This window comes from Notechis scutatus, chromosome 2, assembly GCF_049901735.1.
Source record: "Notechis scutatus isolate UNSWTSFEM ecotype Mainland chromosome 2, rNotScu1.2, whole genome shotgun sequence".
Lineage (NCBI taxonomy): Eukaryota > Metazoa > Chordata > Lepidosauria > Squamata > Elapidae > Notechis > Notechis scutatus.
In genome coordinates, this window is record NC_142010.1 from 95,341,582 (window position 1) to 95,365,781 (window position 24,200).

Below are 24,200 nucleotides of genomic sequence, written 5' to 3' on the forward strand. Positions count from 1 at the left end.
GTGCAGAAAGAACATTTTTGTTGTGCTTTTCTGATGATATATTTGATGTTAGGTGTCCATTTTAGGTCATGTAATATAATAGAACCTAGAAATTTGAAGGTCTCTACTGTTGATACTGTGTTGTCTAGTTTTGTAAGAGGTGGTAGTATGGGAGGGTTTCTTCTAAAGTCTACCACCATTTCTACGGTTTTGAGGGTGTTCAGTTCCAGATTGTTCCAGTTACACCATGAGGCAAGTTGTATAACCTCCTGTCTGCATGTGGATTATTCATTGTCTCAAATGAAACCAATCAGTGTTGTGTCATCTTCAAACTTCAGTATTTTAACAGATGGATCATTTGAGATGCAGTCATTGATATATAGGGAGAAGAGAAATGGAGAAATCACACAGCCTTGGGAGGGCGGCGCTGTACAGGTATCATATGTGATTCTGCCTAGCTTCACCTGCTGCTTCCTGTCCATTAGGAAGCTTATGATCCACTTACAAGTGTGTTCAGGTACCGCTAGTTGGTTTAATTTAGTTAGAAGAATGTCTGGAATTGAATACTGAACTGAAGTCTACAAAGAGGACCCTTGCGTAGGTATTTGGAGATTCAAGGTGCTGTAGGATGTAATGCAGAGCCATATTAACAGCATCATCTGTCGATCTATTTGCTTGGTATGCGAACTGCATGGGATCTAATAGCGGATCCATGATGGTTTTCAGGTGGGAGAGCACTAGCCTTTCAAAGATTTTCATAACTACAAATGTTAGAGCAACTGGTCTGTAATCATTCAGTTCCTTGATGGAGGACTTGTTTGACATTGGAATGATAGTAGAGCATTTGAAACAGGAAGGAACATAGCACACCTCTAGTGATCTATTGAAGATTCGGGTGGAGATGGGGGCCAACTGGCCAGCACAGACTTTTAACCAAGAAGGAGTTATCTTGTCTGGCCCTGGTGCTTTTCCTGGCTTTTGTTTGTGAAATAGATCTTGCACTTCTTTTTCTGTGATCACCAGAAGTTGTGAACCCAATGGGTTGGGGTCAGTTATAGGAGGGTGAATAATTAGTGTTTAAGAAGATAGCTTCTTCTTAACTTACATAAAGTTAGCTATACACGGCATGGATTCATGATTTATATCAGGCAACTAGCAAACTGTATTTTAAGTTGTTTTAAAAATAATAGTATAAGAGTTTTTGCAAATGATCACACTTGCTAATTAAAGTGCTAGGTACCTCTTTTTAAAATTATAGAATTTCTTCTTTTAGTACATTAAATGTTGAGATATTATATTTAGAAATAATTGTACAAAAGCCTGTTTGCCAGGAGAAATTTAACGCATATAAATTTGCAAAAGGTGTTCGTAAATAGTTTCTAGTTTCTGTAGATGATTAACTCTAATCTGATGCATTTCTAACACCAGCTCCTGAGGGCATGGTTGTCTTTCAATCAGGAAACTTAATTTTATTTTGAGAAAAATCCCTTTACGTTATTGGGGAGCACTTTACTATACCTTTTCAGCATTCTGAAAACAGTTTATGCCATCAGCAAACAAACAATGTTCATATATTGTATTTTTCCAACACTCATGGGGATATGCATATGGCATTAAACCTATATATAAGTATGCACTTCAGAACTGAGAAGAATATATACCAAAACAAAATAAGATTAAAATATTTTGTTTTTACATTCTTTATAGCTGGAAAGTTTATTTTGCCTATCTGGTGCCTTTTGATCCTTCTTTTATTATTTGAAATCTCTTTTTAATACTGATTCCTCCGCTACCACCCCAATCTTAGAGAAAACTATATACCTTTTAAAAAATCTACATCATTCAGATTGATTAATCCATACATTCAAAATTACAGAAAGCCAAGTTCATGGTCTTTTTCTAAGGTTTAAAATAAGTAGAAAATGAGTGTCATTTTCCTATGTTATACTAAATAGCCAATTTTTATGAAAAGGCCAGGTAAGTTAGGTAAGTTAGGTAGAAGAAAATAAACTGCCTGTCAATCTTATCTTTATATGCTAATAAGTCTCTAGGTATAGGCCTCAGGAAAAGATACAGGCATCAGGTAACAATACTGAACAATTCAGTGCTTTAGTAAAATGTCCTTCCAGATTCTGTAAGATCTTCCACGAATCCTGAAAAACATAGTAGGAAGGGTATAGATCCACTGAATTCATGGAGAGAAAGGGAAAGCCAGTTTGGTCTAGTTGTTAAGACCGATGAAGATGTGATACAAATACATATAGACAGACAGATCTAAAACATTTGATTGTATACTTCATCCTTCTACTCTTCCTCCTACATCTTTGTATCTCATTAGTCACATTTTTCCCAAATGAGAAAAACACATCTTTTCTATAACTTTATTTTGCATCTCTGTACCCCCATGATACATATTCATAGTCATAGTAGTGTGCCTTTGGATGTGTTTGTGTGCAAATGTGTGAGTATATACTGTACATGTGCATTATACTATTGTGTGCAAGAGGACATAGGTATAAGTTCTCAATTGCATAAATAATAATACATGAGTTTAATGTTATGAGAATTAATAAAAAATAAAATCAGAAATATAAGACACTACAAATGACTACATTCATTGCTAAATAAAAATACTTCTGTCTGGTGAAAGACTTTGTACATAAAAAATAAATAAAATTCAACAACATTTACAAAATACACACATTTTTAATCCTAATATTGTAAAACTTATTTTAAATTAGTTATTTTAAACTTTTCAAATGGCATCATTTTGCCATCAGTACAAAATTGTTCCTTGATCTTTTCTGTCATATTAGCTTGGACTTTATCAATTTTGAAATATTTTTGAACTGTTTATTGTAAAATCTGTGTTTTACATGATTATTCAAACTATGTAGCCTACTTTATCGTCATATTTTTGTATACTAAATTTGTATACAGCAATATATTTAATTCTTCAGTCATCCCTGGTAGATAATTTTTATTTTCCTCAATTGCTTCCTTCCAAAAATGCTCTTAGAGTTTTGACAGAAAAACAAATTTGGATCTACTTATATGATATGACAAAGTAGACACTGCCCTTAAGGACCTTGTACATTGGCCATTTGAGAATAGATGCCATGTAGATGAAAAGATTCATACTTCCTTGTAAGAATTTTTCATTTTCCTTTGAAACAATTTTCTCTTTAAAAAAAAAAAACACATCAGAAAATAAAATACAAGTTAAATAGTCAAGACCTTGTTGAGGATCCAAACTCTGTCAAGGACCTTGGAGTACTCATCTCTAATGATCTAAGTGCTAGAGCCCACTGTAACTACATAGCCAAAAAGGCATTAAGAGTTGTTAATCTAATCCTATGTAGCTTCTTCTCTGATAATATCACACTACTAACTAGAACATATAAAACATTTGCTAGACCTATACTTGAATACAGCTCATCAGTCTGGAACCCATATCATGTATAATGATATTAACACAATTGAGAAAGTCCAGAAATATTTCACAAGAAGAGTTCTCCACTCCTCTACTCATTGCAGAATACCTTATGCCACCAGATTTGAAACTCTAGACCTAGAAAATTTAGAACTACGCCGCCTCCGATCCGATCTAAATATAGTATATAAAATCATACATTGCAATGTCCTACCTGCAAATGAATACTTCAGCTTCAATCATAACAATACAAGAGCACACAATAGATCCAGACTCAAGGTTAACCGCACCAAACTTGATTGCAGAAAATACGACTTCAGCAACAGAGTGGTCAATGTTTGGAATACTCCATCTAATTCTGTGGTTTCTCCCCCAAAGCCCAAAAGCTTTAACCTTAGACTGTCTACTATTGAACTCACCCCCTTCCTAAGAGGCCTGTAGGGGGCATGCATAAGCACACCAATCATGCCTACCGTCCCTGTCCTATTGTTTCTTTTTATTTTTCTTATAAGTATCTATCCCATGTATTCAAAACTATGTTTATTCTTTTAACTGTATCTTGTAAGCAATTGACAAATCAAATAAATAAATAAATACATAATAATTTTGCAGCTGCATTGCTAAAGACCAGATTTAGCAACAATTATAGAAGCAATTTTTGCTGCTTAAAAACATCCAAGTGCCTCTAAAAGTTTCTGAATGGTCCAACTTAGACATTCCAGTTTCCAGATACCCTATCTAGATCTAACTATTATCCCTAAAGATGGAAGAATAATAGTGCATAAAATCTTGAAGGAAATTATAGAGATTTTTGCATTACTTTGTGGTGATTGTATACATTGCCTAGGTAGGATGTTCACATCCTCCAATGTACTGCAACCCATGTTTTATGTGCTTATATTCATTTGGGAGTTGGTCTGTGTATTCATTAAAAAGATAACCTCTTTTTCTTGAATATAGCATGAGACTGGTCTACAATTTTTAGAAATTGTAGACCAATAGTTTTCAGAACTACTTTAAACATAATTTTCTATTTCTTGACTATTAAAGATGTGAAAAATACCACCAATCTGTTATGAATTTTCCTTCATTATAGTTGTTACTTTAAAAATGTTCATTTGTTCTAAGTGTGAAAAATAAAAGTACAATTCTGAACTTAATCATATTATTAAAAAATAAAATCCTATTATAAAAATATCTAAGCTTTAAAAATATTTATGTCTCCTACTGTAATTTTTGTGACATTTTAATTAAAATGTTACCAATTAAAATAATTTTATTAAAAGCTTGGAATTGTTTTGATAAGGATAGTCCAACTGATCAAAGGATTAACTGTCTAACGTACCATCTGAAAGTTATTCTCCTAACAACTACATATAATAAAGCATCTAGAAGATACTAAATGTAACTGACAACTTCATGCCCCCCCCATGAAATTGACCCCTCACTCAACAATTATGAAATTCTTCTGAATATCATAGCCTAAAATTAGCAGATTTAGACGATTTGGCTTTGTAATGTAATACAATGAAAATAACAGCACAGAGTATATTGAAACAAATACATTCTATGAACCATTTAATGCTTTTGTTTGTCCATTTATATTGTGTATTACTTCTGAAATACTCCTAATTTCAAACTAGCATGTTTTACAAGGCAATTGAGACGCAGCTTTTGTTTTTATCAGTCTTAAGACCTAGTTAGAATATACTTCAGAAAATCATATTACAGTTCCCTGTGAACCAATATCTTTTTCTTTATAGGGTACATATTTACTGTAAATCAGTAGTTTCCCCTTTCTCTTTTAAGAAAACCATGTCTGAGTGATTGAATAAACTGTTTCCCTCACTCCCTCTCTAACACTTTCTTTGTTAGAAAATTTAACCCTTGGATTACAATTTCTCCAGTTACTTCTTCAGATCAGACTGTATTCCTAATCAGAAAAATCAGAGGTGGTATTCAGCAGGTTCTGACCAGTTCTGGAGAACCGGTAGTGGAAAGTTTGAGTAGTTCGGGGAACCGACAAATACCACTTCTGACTGGAGATTTTACAATATCCTTTCCCTGCCATGCACATCAAGCCACACCTACAGAACCGGTTGTAAAAAAATTTGAATCCCACCACTGAGAAAAATAATAGTACCAATAATGATATTGATAATGATGTTAGATACCTGAAAATCTTGCTACTACATTAGCTATTTATTTACTTTGTAACAGACAATATTCTATTTGAAGAGTTTTCAGGGAACAGTTTCCTCTTTAAAAATATTATCTGTTTGAAGAGATGACCAGTCCTATCCAAAATGAAGGGCTATAAGAAGAACAGAGCCCTTGATGAAGCTGCCCATCAGTAATATCTGGATAGCAAAACCCTAACCATAAACTTTCTCTGGAGAAAGTGACATAACATATTTCTACGATAATTGTATTTTTAAGTTATTGACTATTAAATATAACAATATTCAAATTTCAGGCAAACTTATATCTGTTTAAGCAATGCATTAAGCTAGCCACTTTATCTGAAAGCTTACTTCTCTCTCTGAGAACTATTGTGTCATAAGATTTACTGAAAGAAAATTGAAAACTTGTGACTGTACATCCTGTTGTTTAGCAAAAAATAGACATTTGCTAAAAATCTGTTTCAATTTATTCCAAATGTTCAAAATATGATGTGGTAAGGTTTAGGTATTTTAATATTATGTAAATTAAAATTATAATTATATTCAAAGAGATGCAGAAAGCCAGGTTAAAATACTGCAAATATAATCTTAGGAAATAATTTTTGAAAGTTACTCCAATGTTGTAATAATTGAGTTTGTTTTTCTCAAATATAGAGGCTTTGGTGAATTGATGTAATAAAAACAGCCTTGTTTTAAATGTTGGAAAAATTAAACACATCATTGTCAATTTCAGAAAAGGCAAGCACAGCCACACACCTCTGAATATTAATGATTCACCTGTGGAGGTAGTTAGCAGCATCAAGTTTCTGGGTGTGCAGCAAATGAGTAGGCTGGCTTGGTTGCTCAACAGGGAGAGACTGGTGAATCAGAGAAAGCAGTGTCTGCATTTTCTGTGTCGCATGAGAAAAGTACATTTTCCTGTCCTTACCACTTACCAGGTCCAGGACCATCCTGTCATATTGTATTATTGTCTGTTTTGGAAATATTATTGCTTTGGCAGTGCAGAGAGTGGTGAGGATGGCAGAGAAGATTATTGACAGTTCACTTGCATCCAGGACATAGGATATAAATGATGCTTGACCAGGATCTGCAGTATTGTCTGGGACACTACAAATCCTCTTCATGACCTGTCTTCTTTTTACCTTCTGGGAGGAGTTCTCATGGTATCCAAAACAGAATATCCAGATCCAGTCCCAGTTTTGTTCCATATAATATCAACCTTGTGAACTCTCAAGCTTCCTCTTTCTGATATGTATTCAAGATGAAGTTATTAATATATGTATTTATTAATGTATTCATATGTGTTGGTGTGTGTGTGTGCATATAGCATGTGTAAATATGTGTTATATATGTGCACATTTTTGAGATCAGCCAACAGTATTTCATTTTTAATGTGTGCCAGTGTGCCCACAGTAAAAAATGGCAATAAAGTTTTTGTATCTATGTAATTATCATAAAATATAAAAAATCTATATAATGTTCATAAAATAATAATAACAGAATAACAGAGTTAGAAGGGACCCTATAGGTCATCTAGTCCAACCCCTGCGCTACACCATTGATGGCAGTCCAGTCTCTTCTTGAAAGCTTCCAGTGATGAAGCCCCACAACTTCTGAATGCAAGCTGTTCCATTGGCTGATTGTTTTCACTGTCAGAAAATTTATCCTTATTTCTGGGTTGAGTCTCTCCTCCACCCATTGTTCCTTGTCTGGCCTTCAGTTGCTTTGGAAAATAGGCTGATCCCTTCCTCTCTATGACAGCCCCTCAGACATGACTGCTATCATGTCTCCCCTGGTCCTTCTCTTCATTAGACTAGCAATTCAATTCTCTTTATGGTCCCCAAAATTTTACTGTGATGGAGTGTTATGATAACTCTAAGAGACAGGAGGAAGAGCCAATAGAAAGAATAGGCCACAGAAGGCATAGTTCCAGATTTGCAAAGAACGGAGTCATGGAAGGTGTATTTTCAGACTTACAATAAATGTAATGGTTTTGGTTTCTTCTTTTCAATTAGTTTGAAAGATTGGTGCCAATCTTGCAAGTCTAAAAGGTATTCCCTTCACTTAATTTTCCAGAGAAATAGGCAAGTTATCTTCTTGAGCACTTTCCATACATCCATTCCTTTCGTGGACTAAGTTATCTTTTTTTCTGACCATTATCTAGTCTGCATTTCTTCTTTCTGTCTCCCAAGATTATTTTTACTACCCTTTATGTTTATATCTCAATTAAAGTATAATTATGGAATAGAACAGCAACAATAAAAATTACAATGATAGCTTGTAGGTCAAGTATTGGCAAATGACATGTACAGAAACAACAACATGTAACATTTCTTCAAATGATATAACAGATATTGACTAAAAGTTAACATAAGCAGTAGTTAAATTCTCTGCTTTAATTTTATGGTTATGAAAAGCCCACCAATCCCATTTAACTGATTAACACAACACAATGAATCCCTAGTATATACTGTTGAATCATCCTTATTATTTAATTACTTAATAAAAGTAGTGTTGCAATTTTGAAGTAGAAATACCTCCCTCACATCCTGATAACCTACAACTACAGGGCGATGAACTCAAGAGATATTAGTATTTTTTCTCAGCTGTCAGAAAAGATGGCACTCATCTGAAGATGCATGCTAGATAACCCACATTACAAGTGAAAGTAATTTTGTACAGGTTTCATTTCAGATTAATCTGGATAAAAATGTATAGGACTGAAGATTGAAAATTATTGGTGAATCAATTTAAAATTTAAAATTACAAAGCTTAACATTCCTAAATTTAAGTATTAGAAGTTTTGTCTCTGCTATCCCATTTTTTTGTTTTGTTTTTAACTCTCTCAAAGTACTTATTTATGTAAGAAAATGCCATGGAAATTATTTAAACGTTCTATATATAATTAAAAGAAGAATTATAACACTTACATTTTTATTTGTACCTCCCAAGACATTTCAATGCATATTTGAAAGTGTGGGCATGGAGAAGCTAATTTTGCGAGCACAAGTGCAATTTATATTGGTGTTTCTGCTGAACATTGTATTCCATAGATACATAATTCTCCAGATGCAGATATCAAATCACTGCCTACACTGAAAGAATGTCTTGCTGACGCATTCAGATAAGGCACAGTACCTTCCATATATCTTGAATAGATAAACAAGAGATTCAGCTGTTCTACTAATTTCCTGCAGTGGAAATAATTAACTCTAGTCTGCAAATGCATGTTCAACAGGTTGCAGCTTCCATAATTACCTCTGTATGTCTACAAAAGTGACATTTTAAATCAATATGTTATTATTGGACAGCAATGGTGATTAAATGATGTAATTCTTTACTTTTAAAAGAAATTTACATCATAATTACATATCAAAACTGAATTCATTCTTGTTGGAAGTATTGTGAAATGCCAATGAGATACAGTATATGTGCTTTCTGTCTTTGGCATTTACTACCTTCATACAAAACAAATTCTATTAAAATTGCAAAAATTATATTTTTAAACAATATGTGAAGGAAACCTACTATAAATTCAGGGTCATACAACTCCACCAACAATAAAAATTAAATTAAATTTCCTCGCTCCTGGATATAAACTAATACCATGTTTCTCACAAAATAAGGCCGGGCCTTTTTTTTTTTTTGAGCCCCGAAAAAACGGCTAGGACGTCTTTTCGGGGGTGAATTAATTACTGCCCCCCTGCGCACCAGCACCATTTCCAACAACAGCGTCTGAGTTGCTCCCACTTTTCCCCTGTCCCTGTAACAACAGGAAAAAAAAAGATTTTGAGGTACCTGGGAGTGCCGCGCACTGCATTTTGGTTTAATCTCGAGCAGCTGGGTGGGCGTGAGAAGAGCCGAGTGAGCGTCTCTGCTGCTGCTAGCCTTGGTGCTCCAGCCTCGGGCTCTGCAAGTTTGCAAAAGTCCCGGTGTGCAGCCCGTTCCTGCATTCCAAGTGCCCAGGTCGAGCTGCAGCTGTCCCTCTCTTGCCAGCGCCATCTCCAACAACAGCGGCAGCAGCGGTGGGAACCGTTGAAGCATTTTAGCTGCTTCTCAGGTAGGGGAGCCACCTCCGTAACTTCCACGGTTCCTGCTGCTGCTGCCGTTGCTGCTGTTATTGGAGACGGCGCTGGTGAGAGAAGGACAGCTGCAGCTCGGCCTGGGCGCTTGGAATGCAGGAACGGGCTGCGCACTGGGACTTTTGCAAACTTGCAGAGCCCGAGGCTGGAGCACCAAGGGTAGCAGCAGCAGAGATGCTCGCTTGGCTCTTCTCACACCCACCCAGCCGCTCGGGATTAAACCAAAACGCAGCACACGGTGCTCCCAGGTACCTCAAAATCTTTTTTTTCCTGTTGTTACGGGGACGAGGGAAAAGCGGGAGCAACTCAGACGCTGTTGTTGGAGATGGTGCTGGCGAGAGAGGCGCCAGCACCAGTGGGAACTGTGGAAGCTACGGAGGCCTGAGAAGTGGCTGAAACGCTGCCAGCCATCCACGCCGACGCCGCCCGCCTGCTGACCCAGGTAAGGGAGGGGTAAGGGAGCCCTCCGTGCTCTACCATGGTGTTAGGAGCGGCTGGTGGTGAGGTGTAGCTGCCCAAAGGGCACTCCTAATGGCAAATTCCCCCCCGCCATCCCCCCCATTTTGCATGTTTTAAACTAGGCCTAAATTTGGGGGGAGGGGCTTAATTTCATTTTATGCCTAGAAAACATGCTGGGTCTTCCTATTGGGGGGCCCGTATTGTGGGAGAAACACGGTATCAGTGCCAGTAGTTGAGAATATTCAGAGTTAGAATGTTAATTGCAATTAAGTGTGTCCTAAGATACTTAAAAATATACTGAAAACTGCCAACATTGAATTAATTCTAAATTAAAATTGTTTATCATGTTGAAGAGAAATGATAAAATCATAAAATGATAAAACATTCAGTATCAAACTGTTGTTTTTCCCTTGAGAGTTGTTGAATATTATTAATATAGCAACCAAACCTTAATTTTCAAAGTCTCAGGTGCTACAATACACATTCTGTTCCTTCATGTGAGTGAATGAAACATTACAACATACAGCAGTTAAAAACATACAAACAAATAAACAAACAAAAACCAAGAAAAAATATCTCTAGAAACTACAAATCTGTAATTCCAAGATTGGACCTCTCTTTTTCTCTCCCCTCTCCCCCTCCCTCCCTCCCTCCCTCCCTCCCCCACTTTCTCTCACTGTTTCTTTCTCAGCACATCCCTGTCACGCTATTTTAGGAGATACATACATAACAGTTTATTGATTTAGATCTCAAGGACATACCATTTTTTAATGTATGAAAACATTGTTGGGCAGCAGCATGAAAAACTAATGATAGTTTTGTAAGTGTCCATGCTATGGTATTAAACCAGAGCACTGTCAATGTGTATGATAATACTGCTTTTTAGAAAGTTTAGAAAATCAGTGGACCGAATATATATTGATTCTCACAAACTAACTATGATGAAAAGTCAGATATTTTCCAGCACTAAGGCAAGTCTTTATATATTTAATAATAGTCCATAGAGATAAATTGTTTGAAAAATAAAAGTATTATCTTCCTTCTTTATAAATATATTCACCTAAGATTTTTTTTAATTGCATGTTAGCAGAAATTTTATTTCAGTTTGATAAAATCCTTATCTTAATATCTTAATATGAAAACTGGTGGCTCATAGAAATTCATTTAGCAACTAAGTTTAAGCTAAAACTGTTAAAATTTAAAACAAAATATTTTAGTAGGATTTGATCATTTCTAGAACTAGAAAATGATTTTTGATTAGCTCTCATCAACTACCAAAATTAATGATATACAACCTTATAATTTTTTTTGAAAAAGTATTTATATTAAATAAATTTTATATGTATCCGCAAAGTTCCATTTTTTTTTCATTTGAAGATTCAGAGATAACAATGTCATTTGATGACAGACTCTTATCCAAATATAATTTCTATATTTGCAATCAGGATGAGTTAAACCTAAAAAATTAGATCACTTCCCCCATAGAAGCATACTACAAACCAGCATTTTGACTTCACAAGGGAAATACAGCTTTTGTTTTACTGTCTAATATGGCAAGCATGTGCGATCACATTGTCACCTATGCATATACATTACAAAATGTACTGCAGAAATAGGCCTACCGTTTTCCTCATCTGATTTATTGTCATTGTCAGAGTCAGTCAGAGTAAGGGCAGAATTTTCACGGCTTGACAGACCAGAGCTCCGTCTGGATTTAATCCCTCTCCCCCAAAGTCGAATGGCATGCTCGGGAGACATTCCACCCTCTGTATCTGAGTCAGCATCAGACCCAGTACTGAGAGAATAGCCTTGCTGAAGGATTCCTATATCTGAACAATAACCACTTCGGTGAGGGGAGGGCTCACAAATTCCTAGTTCAGCAAGGGTGAAGTTAGTTCCTAGGAAAATATGAAAGAAAAAAAAAGAGAATTAAAAATTGGAGAGTGTCTTTAAATTTAATTGTAAATTTATTTGAAAAGAAACTAACAGTCCTTCATGCAGAACTCACTATGTATAGAACTAGGCTGCACAGATATCAGTAAGGGTATTTAGACAGTTCAGTATAAGTAACTTGTATTTTAAAAAATACCTTGATAGGAAGTGAGGAGAAAAATGAATTACCTTGGATTATGGGCTTTTATAATAATATCACTCCCTTTTGTGGAAATTGAAAAAACATTTTTCTATGAATTCCTAAAAGGGATGTCTAAAAAGTTATGTTACCCCCTTATAACAAACAACAAAAGAAAAAAAATAGTTTCAACAAACAAATAAACCAAAAAAAGTAGTGCTGCAATTCTGAAGTAGACATACCTCCCTCACATCCTGATAACCTACTACTACAGGGCGATGAGCTGAAGAGGTATTAGTGTTCATACACATGCTATGTGTATTAGTACATTAGTACAGAAAGTATCATAATGAAATGATCTAGAAGTTAATAGTGAAATATAACACAGAACTGAGTAATCTTGAGTTAGACATTAATTTAGCTTAGGCTACTACTGATAGTCCTCGATTTATGACCACAATTGGGCCCAGAATTTATGTTGCCAAGTGAGAAATGTGTGAAGTGAGTTTTGCTCCATTTTATCACTTTTCTTGCTACATTTGTTAAGTGAATCACTGAAGTTGTTACTATTAGTAACAAGGATTGTTAAGTGAATCTAGCTTCCCCATTGAATTTAATTGTCAGAAGGTTGCAAAAGGTAACATCAGGGGTGGGATTCTACCGGTTCTGATCGGTTCTATAGAACCTCTTGTTAACTTTCTAAGCAGTTTAGAGAACCGGTAGTTAGAAGAAATCTCCTTTTGTTTTTTTCCACCCGTTTTACATTCTTGGCAGACAGCCTAGACTTACTGTCTTCGAAGGAGGTTTTTTTTTTTCTTAAAGGGAAGAGTTGTTTTAAGCTTTTTACACTGCTGTTGTTAGGAAATACTCCCCTGCAAATACTTCTTCTTGGCTAGCTAGAAAGACTGACATTCAAACGTGAGTTTACATACCCTTTCTCAGTTTTGGTCTAAAACTGGTTTTTGGTGAAGTTTAATTCTGTGCTTGATGACGTTTAATCCTGTGTTTATTGATGGGATAATTTTCCCTATTCAGCTTTGTTTGGAAGGAAAAAGATTAATCTCTGTTCCTGAAAAGAAACTGGTTTGAGAAATCTGCTAGTTCCCGTGTCTATTTGTTCTGGTAATTGGTTTAATAAGCAACAGCTACTGTTGTGATTTAATTATTTGTATTGTGTTTGAATTTTTTCCTGCCTCATGGTTTCTTTTTCTATCTGAGGAGGGGGTCTTCCTTCACTGCTTTAGTGGTATCTGGCACTGTCCTTTTGGGGTGTACTTCCAAGAGGCAGGATGCAAGCTTGGCACTGATTTTTTTTACTGCCTTTCTGGGGGGCATGTGACCTTTCCTTAAATCTGGATGATTTCCTTAGGATATCTTATGAAGTGAGTGAGACCAGCTGGTATTTTTAACTGGTGCAAATGATCTAAGGATTGCTTCTCCTGGGTGTGCTCTTTCTGGAGAGCTTAAATGACCTCTCCACAATGACCTCTGGAGAGCTTAAATGACGTTTCTCTTTATGATGAAGAGTTGGCTGCTGATAGTTATCATTGTATTTTAACTATTTTTATTCCTCAAAGTGCTCTGGCACCGTCTGATTTGTAACTCTGGCTTGCAGGTATTTTTAATCTAATGATTGGTATTTAGGTCAGCTTTTTGCAAGCAAAGAAGCTTTTTGTAGTTTTGTACAGGTAATCCTTGACTTACAACAGTTCATTTAGTGACCATTCAAAGTTACAATGGCACTGAAAAAAATGACTTATGACCATTTTTCACACTTATGACCATTGCAGCATCCCCACTGTCATGAAAGGCCAGGTGAAGAGAAGCGCCCCTTGACATGAGTGATGTTGAGTTGGCCACGTCCACTCAGTCACATGACCACCAAGCTAGACCCACCAACTAAGCCACGCCCACAGAACCAGTTGTTAAAAAATTTGAATCCCACCCCTGGGTAACATGACATGACCCCAGGACACTGCAACTGTCATAAATATGAACCAGTTGTCAAGCATCCAAATGTAAATCATGTGACCAAGGGGATGTTGCCAGGGTCATAAGTATGAAAAATGGTCATAAATCACTTTTTGCGATTCCGTTGTAACTTCAAACGGTCACTGACTGAACTGTTGTAAATACTACCTCTCTTTAGTATATAAAAGCAATGCCTAAGATCACTGGGCTTACTTGGATTCCAAATATAATTCAAAACAATACATAAATAGTATGATTTTAATTCATGTTATTCAAAGTATATTTGCCACAACTTACTTTGGGCTTTGTTCTAATTAGGTTTTGTTATAATGTTATATTTGCCAACGTGTATCTGTCCCATATGTAGCAAGTATAGGCAGATCAATTTTGCCTTGACTCCAGTAAAAGGTTTCTGAATCTGTGTCTCTAAAAAAATCAAGAATTAGCTTACATATCAAACTAAATCATGGCTTTCTTGCCATAGTTTCTCTGTAAATTATATTAATACCAAGATTGGCATTGCATTATAAGCTGTCAACTATGATTAACACTCTTCAGTGTGTGGGGTCATACGGCATGTTAAACCCAAAGTAAACTTCTATATAGTTTAATATAGCATGAGAACCCAGCCTATGTACTGTATCATACATTAGTAAGTATTTTTGAGTTACACATTATTATTTGGGGGTGGGAGGTACAGAAAGTACAGTATCCAATTCTTCAGGTAGAATGGGATTTTCTCTTTCTCTTTTCTTTCAGGAAGATCCTGTCATCACAGAACAGTTTCAGAAAAATGCCATAATTCTAAGAAACATATTTTATGAATAGATGAAATAGAGATGAATAGGTCAGAAAATCTTACAGCTTTTAATAAAACATACTATGTAAAAAAGTGTAATTTCTTCTGATAAAAGGATGATTCTGCATCCTTTGAAATAGAGTATATACTGCCAACCTAATGGACTTTTAAAAACAAACAAAAAAACTTGTTTACTTTTTAAAGTATTTGGCCACAATTTCTCTCAAAATCTTATTATTTATAGTTCTGATTACAGTGAAATTTCCCATCGGTCAGTTAGAACTGAAGAAGCTTCTTAGATGAGAAGCCAAATGTTTCCAAAGGGGAAAAAACCAATAAAGTCCAGTTTAGAATAGAATAGAATAGAATTCTTTATTGGCCAAGTGTGATTGGACACACAAGGAATTTGTCTTGTACATAAAAGAAATGATACATTCGTCAAGAGTCAAGAATCATAAGGTACAGCACTTAATAATAGTCATAGGGTACAATAAGCAATCAAATCATATTAGGAAACAGAAAGTCCAGTTGCCCTTTGGAAAAAGCTCCTTTGGAACAATCAAAAATGATCAAAAATCTCCATGGAGAACTAGTTATTTATAGTATTATCAACTATTTTCTCCATTATTAAAGTTCATAAGCATTCATACTCTTTCTATCCAACTCTTTCCAATTTTTATTTTCATAAAGTGACATGAAGAAAACATTGTATGAGCAATTCTGGTCTTTGTCGTTATAAACACTTCATGTCACTTGGAATGTCTTTTCCAAATGGCAATTTCCACTCCTTGTTTGACATTGGATTGCTTTCATTCAGTCTTAACTACCAATTTCATTTTATTCGACATTTCCTCTGGTTCCTCATCAATGAAGTTCAGGTCTTCAATGTGATTCCTGATACTCTTTTTGAAATGAAAAACATACTTTAAGTATTATATCAGGGAACTGTCGGGGTTTAATTTGACTTGGAACTTGCATTTGAACTCAGCTATTCCACCTCTTTGTACCAATAATATATTCAACTTCTGTGGGCTCTATCTGTTGATACCAATGTATTTATGGATTGTTGTGATTATTTGACCAACCAATACTTTAAATTTCCAAGAATTATGTATAAAATATTATATATCCAAACTAAGGGATTCCAATATGGATTGCATGCCAGAAGCAGCAAAGGATTAAAAATCCTCTATATTTAACTTAATATACATGAATGCAGACATACAAAAGTAATAACTAGTTAGATGACATAGCTACCTATATTTGATTAGATTTGGGATCAAACTTGAGTATTAATTGTATGGAAATTCACCAGGATGTCCCAGATAGTTGAGAACACATACCAGAATAAAGTATCTGCAAATCCAAGACAGCTGCATGGATATCTCTATCAATTCATTGCTGGATGAATTGAACTTGAAAACTTTTTAATGGCCTTTAAACCAAACCAATGAACACTCCTAATCCCAAATGCATTTTTGTTGTAATTTACCACAGGAAGAGAAATTTTTTTGGGAAAGCAGCTTTATATAGAGAAATTATTTATCTTTATGTATTTCATTTTAAAGATGGGAAATCTTAAGCCTAAAAAATAAATGTGTGTATAAAAATCAGTGAATTCTTGCTAGAAAATTCTAACACAAGACACCTATAATGAAGAACAAGCTCTCATTTATAGAAACTTCTACAACAGAAAAAAAGACATCAAACAATAGAAATTTTATGTTATAGCTGTCAATATCACTATTCTAATCATGAAACTGCTGTGAAGCAGTGGATATACAGAAGAATCCATCCAAAGGAGGTTCTTCCCACCTGTTTTCTTTCTAAAATGACTTATTTCAGGATAAAGTTTAAGATGTTATGTTCCTATTCCCTTCTATAGCTTGAATAGATTAGTGGTCACTCAAAGTTAATGTCAAGCATAAGAAATCAGAAGATAGATTTCAGAGTGATTCAAATGAATACAGGTTTATTGAATGCTAACACACTCTACAAGAATCTGAACTAGTAATGGTCAACGCAAATTGGCAGTAGATAAGGCTCAATGGAATTCAAGTTCAACTGGACTTAGATCTCTTGTAGAATAAAGAGACTCAAGACTGATGCAATATTTGACCCCTCCCTTGCTCAGCCTGATCATCTCCTACAGTTAATTTCTGTATAGACAATGTGCACACTTTAAGATTTGCACAGGAATGAATTGCCAGAACATTTTGATAGTGTGATTTGAACGTTAATGAGATAATGAGTGCACAAAGCCTGGGAAATAACTTGTACAAGATATACCAATGTTTTTATTTCCAAGGAATGGCTATCAAAAAATAACAATTCTGAAAACTAATAGAAGTTTTACCTTCTCTGCTAGTACAACATGGATTCACACAGAACATGAAATCACACAATGCTATTTAACTGATCAACAAAATGTGTTCAGTAATCATAATTTGAATCTGAGTTTGGCATTGGAATACATTTTTAATAAAAGAGAATAGTCTTGGAATATATAAACTTCATGTCCTTTCTTCTCTATCAAGCATAATCTGACCAAAATAACCCCCGAAAACAAAAATACAGCTTTTTTTGTTTCTGAACATTTCTATCCTAAAAATTTCTGTTATATTTCAGTAATGCTAAAAGTGCATTCACAAACATTGCTAACAAAACAAAACACAAACACTATCAAATTATGAACTTGAATAAACTGTTTTTCAAATGAAGTAAAATAATTTAATAAGCAGTAGAATTTAACATCCTTTAAATGTCCACATGTTCACAATTTAATTAGCATTTTACTTTCATGTAAAAATGAAAATGATGCCAAGAACAAACTTAATGACTTTTCTTATTATATTCTATGTGATCATTGGAACTTCAATGAACAGAACAATGAGATAAGAAGCCCACTTTTTCTGTTTTTGAAAGTTAAATGTTTGGCAAATGCATATGGCTTCCAGAGATAAGAAGCTAACCATTAAATAAACTGAAAAATGCATCAGAATAGAAACACAACTATTTGACCCAAACCACCAGTAATCCTGTTCCAGCATTTGGTGTAGTATTAAATAATGTGTCTACAGGGATCAAGCTGCCATGAAGTGCCCACTGTTAATGCTGTTAATGCTAAATTCACACTAATTTATGTTCTTTCTCTATATAATGTATTTTAGCAGTCCATGTTACTTTTAATTATAGTTTCATGAGACTAAGGTCCTTTAATAAACTACATGAAATTTATTTCTGAGTAGATATCCATGAGGTTGCATTTGTAAGATGGTTGGATATGAACAATACATGAAAAATCCATTTCAAAGGGTTTAGCTAATCTAGAGAATTAATGTCACATTGATATTTGTGAACATTTATATGCAACTGTCACAGAAAAAGTGACCCAAATATTTATAATCTCAGCAGTATACATAAAGTTGACTAAATAATTTGGGACAAATATTTTTCAGTAACAGATGGAGGTCAAATAATCATTTTCGGTGGCTTCTCATTTGGATGAGAGACAGGGACAAAGTCCAAAAATCTGTTTAAATTCATATAAAGTGATGCATGGAAAATGCCCACTTAAATAGGGAAACAAAACATTTGGAGAAAGATGCAACAAAGTGGTTTGTTTCTCCATAGCTATTGAACTTAAATTGTAGTTTGATGCAAATGCTTACAATGTTATATACTTTGTTAATTCATTCAGGTCAGGTGCTTTATGTTCATTACCGTAATTTTGCTTAATTCATTTGTATTTATAGAACTGTCAATACTGGACATATTTGCAGAATTACATTTCAAGTTATGATTTCAGCTAAGTAAACTGTTGTTTTAGATTTTAGCGAGGAGTTAAGACTTGAGATTACCAAGCAAGCATTCAAAATGTGTCTGGTCTACCCAATATTTTTTTTTTTTTTTGAAATAGTTGAGCAACTATCAACTATAGTGTCTTTCACTAAGACAGTGTCTTTCACTATCTACCTCATATAGAACAGAAATTTCACCAGAGTATGACAGTCACAGGCAATTTAGGAATTGGAAACAATATTGAATTTGAATATGTTGTGCATGTTTATATTTTATACAATATTTGTATGGCTGTATGTAACTGGAGTAATCTTTCTTCAATATTTAAATTGTTTTTTACATTTAAACTGCTTTGTCATTGTAATATTTATCAAGGATTCTTTTGCTTTTTGTTTGCTATGCATTATCAACAGAAGGAATTAAAAACTTTCTACTCTGTATTGTCAATCTATAGAGTTGGAAATGATCAGGTCAAAACAACTCATTAAACTAGTTCATTAATTCAGAAATAAGGCTTCATAATTTATCGTGGCATTTGTTAAGTATTATAGTTATTTGTAATTACTTAAATTCTGTCAGATCAAAGGTACAAAGGTATACTGTTCACACTTGAGTGCTCAAATTCTTCAGATGATTTTCTTGCCTGAATATTCTAGGAATTGTAATGTACATATGCTAGGAAGGTTAACCTACCTCCCACCTGAGAAACACAGGTCCCCTATTCTTTTATCCTTCTGAAAGGCCATGAAGAACTCAGTTAAGCAATGGTGGCACAGTGGTTAGAATACAGTATTACAGGCTAACTCTTTCCATAGTTTGGAAGTTGATCCTGATGGGCTCGAGGTTGACACAACCTTCCATTCCTCTAAGGTTGGAAGGACCCTGATTGCTGACTTTATAAATGGCTCAGAAAGATCTGTAAAGCACTATGGAGTAGCATATAAGTATAATTGCTATTGCTAAACCCAATGCTTATTAAATAAGAATATGATGGTGCCTTGATTGGCTGTAATGTTTTTAATTTTGTTGTTTGCTTATTGCTGTCTGTTAATGATATTGTATAAGATGTGTGGCAATGTATATCTTTAAAATAAATTAATAAAAACTATACATAATTAGCATTTTGTGGCAAGATGAACAGCAAACAACTTTATTAATAAATAAAAATGATATGTTCATACAATTATTCAGAAGAATTTGTAATAATTCTAAGTATCCGTATGCTCAAGATTATTTTATTATTATTTTGAGCATTCTCAAAAAGGAATGAAGTATAATGCCAACCAATTTTTAAAACATGATTTTGAAGTATGTAGTTAATAAATAATAGGGTACAATGTTTAATACATTTTAATTTCACACAAAAATGTTTTACTAAAATTTCTACAATTTTAGAAACTTTTGCTAAAATTTCTCATATTATATTTGTATTTTTCTCCCTATGTTTAGATCTATGTAAAATAATTATTTACTTTCATAACTGCCTCACCAGTACCAATAGAGGATTAAAATTGGCACCAACTCAGCCAGTTTAATGTAAGCTTGAATATTTGCACAGATGCTCTAAACCAGGGGTCTCAAACTCGCGGCCCGTGGGCCAATTGCGGCCTGCAGGACAATATCCTGTGGCCCCCACCATAATATGAAAGTATAATATTAGTGCGGCCCACAGGGGGAATGGACCTCTGAAGGAAGTCCCGCCCACCGTTCCTCGTCGTGGCTGACATTCAGGCCCGGCAGCCAGCACATAGAACAGGGCGGTGCCGGATGTTGGAGAAGCAGAGTGGAGCTGGAGATCATTAGCCGCCTCTTTCGCAGCACCTGAAGCCTCCCTCAACTGGCCAGCTGCTCTCCTCCTTCTCTGCCTGTTTGTTCTGTATGGCCGAGGAGGAGGAGACCAGCCGGCTGTTTGGGGGAAGCTTTCTGTGCCGAAAGAGGCAGCTACTAATCTCCAGCTTTGCTCCGCTTCTCTAATGATCCGGCTTCCCCTCTTGCTCCTCACAGTTGCCCTGAGCTGGTGTGGTTCTTTACTTGGGCAGCCAGACGCAGCAGCAACAGGCAGTTCCACCCAGGCTCCGCTCAGGTGTCCGGCTGGGGCTGTCAGGAGTTGCTACCACCGGTGCAGCTCCACGCGGCTCCAGTCCCGCATTGCCTTGGGAAGGGAAAGGCAAAACCAGGAGCCGCTGGCAAGTAGAAGCCGAGCGGAAATGACGTCTGCAGTACCACTGTGGAATCCCTTATGCAGCCCAGCCTCACCCAGACTCTGCCTCCAGCGTCCCCCAGGTAAATTGAGTTTGAGACCCCTGCTCTAAACTTAACAATTATATATTTATTTGCTTTATCTATAAATGACTGACATATACAGAAAGGAATATGGCTTTGATTAAAAAAATGTTCCTCTCTTTAAACAGAAATTTTAAATTTTAATTTTAAGGAATTCCCCATCTTTTCTTCCCTACTTGCTAAGCACAATAAGAATTGGATACCAAGAATGTATATTTCTAGACTAATCAATTAAGATGTGTTTGAGTATACGTAAAGAACAGATATCCAAATTCATGACTTGTGGACTGCATGTGGCACTCCTTTTATGTGTCTTCCATATGCTCAATATACTTGCACTATGTTAATAACAGAATTGGAAGGGAACTTGGAGGTCTTCTAGTTATAGCTTCAAGTTATGTTAATGGCTTGATTAAAAATAAAATAAATCTGATTGGGGAGCACCAGACATGTAATCCATGTGTTTCAGATAAAATCCTCTCTTAGTTATCATAAGGATAAAGGGAAGAAGAAAACTCATTTAGTATTCTGAGATTCTGTTATTGTGACCTTAAAAGTAGTGTTAGACTAGATATTTTGATATCCTAGTCTGGTCTACTTGGAAGGACAGAAAATATTCTGAGAAAGATCTTGAGAACCAGTCTAATAGACAAAGAATAGAAAAGGATTACTTTCAGTTTCCTTCTAGTTCATTGATTGCTTTAGGCAACATTATTATTCTTTAAAAGTGAACCAAAATGCTTATTTGTATACAATCTCAAATTGACAAAATAACTTGTAGGTTTCATAATTGTACTACATAATCATATATTTAAATGTCTTTCTCTTTGTGAAGATTTGTATTTCTATGTGTGTTCACAATTATCCATTTTAAAGCTATATATTTCTTTTCTTGTTTTTAAATTAGGTTGCTTTAAGGTAAAATGAAAGATACAGCTTTCTGGAAAAACTAGCATAGACTAGATTGGAGTTGCCACCATATTATTTATTTTTCACTATCATAGTTCAATTACAGAATAAACTGGTATAAAGAGAATATAGTCTTAAGTTTAAAATTGTAATGCTATGCATATGTACATGAAAGTAAGCTGTACTGAACACCGTGGGATTGCTTCCATAAAAACTTTCATAAAATTGTTCTTCCAATCTCATGCAGTGCTAGGAATATCTCAATTACGCCTACTTTCTGCTTAATAGCTACTGAAAGATATAGTATACAGCTAGGGTTGGCTACTTGAAAGCCTTTAATAGAGATTTAACTTGAAAGATCAAGGGTAAGAAAAATTCTTATTCATATGTTTCAAGGAATAGCTTTCCCAAGCAAGCTTAAAATCTCCTCTCTTCTCCTCTCTCCCCTCCCCTCCCCTCCCTTCCTCCCCTCCCTTGCCTTCCTCTCCCCTTCCTTGCCCTTCCCTCCCTTGCCTTCTGCTCTCGAAGAATTAGTCTGGTGATCTTTGAAGTTTGAATATTCAGTGTGGATACATAATGCAGTAATATATAACTATAGCATAACTTTGTCTTGTTTCTGTTTGAATATGGATTTAACTGCTTTTGTAAGTTATGTATGGTATGACCATTTTCAAATGCCTAGCATTAGTAATCCATTCTTATATTGCTAATCAAAATAGTGTGCTTCAAAACCATATGTGTGTGTGTGTGTGTGTATGTATGTGTGTGTGTATGTATATGTGTATGTATATGTGTATATATATATGTATATGTATATATGTGTGTATGTATATATATATATGTATATGTATATGTGTATATATATATATATGTGTGTGTGTGTGTATGTGTATACACACACACACACACACACACACACACACACACACACATATATATATATATATATATATATATATATATATATATATATATATATATATACAGTGCACAATACAGAACACAGTACAGAAACCTGATGATGGCAGATGAGATTCTGCCGAAACGTTGCTACAACTTTAAAAGCACAACTATAATGATGTGGAAAAATACCCGAACAAAGCTGAATACCATACATGTAAGTACCCACAAAAACTTAAGAAAACACACACACACACACAACCATACACAACCATACATACACACACACACACACATATATATATATACATACATACATACATACATACATACATACATACATACATACATATATATTTTCTTAAGTTTTCGCGGGTATCTATATGTATGGTATTCAACTATGTATATATATATATATATATATATATATATATATATATATATATATATATATATATATATATATATATATATACACATACATACATTGCATGCACTGATGAACTAGCCTGCTCAGCAAGCATTTAACAGATTAGACACTTGAACATGGTTTTAGGCAATGCTCTCTCATGTTTCTGCATATTGCCTGATAAACACTTCAAAGTAAACCGCTCATAAATATGAAATGAAAAGCTGAGAAGTCGTTATGCACAGCTTTGAGATACAAATCTCTTTATTCCCCTCTGAAGTGGAGTTTGATTGACATAATGAGTCATAGATCCTGTCCGGGAACTCACTGCCTTATCCCTCTTTCCTCAGGAGACAGGGAGACTATAAAGAAATATACTTCAGAACTTTGTGACAGACAGCTATATCTATTTTTTTTTTAAAAAATCAACTCTTCATACTTTATCTATTATTTTATATTAATACTCAACTTTGGAAGACTCTGACAGACACTGACAATTGACAAGCAATGTAAGGATAATCACTGTCCGGTTTTACTGCTACTCCAAATGAACTGGTTTTATGAGAAAAAGGTCTTGTATTTATTTATTGAAATAAACATTTATTTATTGGATTTTATTTTGACTTTATTATTTTATAAGTAATTTAAAGCGGCAAATCTAACATTCCTTCTACCTCCTATTTCCCCTACAACAGCAGCACTGTTAGGTGAGTTGGGCTGAGAGAGAATGTACAGGCCCAAAGTTATCAAGCCAGCTTTCATTTCTAAGGTAGGACTAGAACTCAGAATCTCCTAGTTTCTAGGACAGCACCCTAACCACTACACCAAACTACAAAATTACTCCTTTAAAGGAATTATATGGCAAATTTTTTAAAAAACCTGTTTTCTAAAAATGCCATTGTGTGTTTGCTTTAAGAAATT

At 34.8% G+C, this 24,200-nt stretch overlaps 1 protein-coding gene across 3 annotated transcripts in view; it reads right to left on the minus strand.

Annotated features, from left to right (window-relative positions):
• Positions 1-24,200, minus strand: part of TENM2 (teneurin transmembrane protein 2) — a 1,019,238-nt gene that overhangs the window by 808,130 nt on the left and 186,908 nt on the right. For all 3 annotated transcript variants that reach the window (XM_087955493.1, XM_087955491.1, XM_087955490.1), the window contains exon 3: positions 11,759-12,034. In XM_087955493.1, the coding sequence (XP_087811619.1) occupies positions 11,759-12,034 (276 nt within the window). The remainder of the gene's footprint in view (positions 1-11,758; positions 12,035-24,200) is intronic.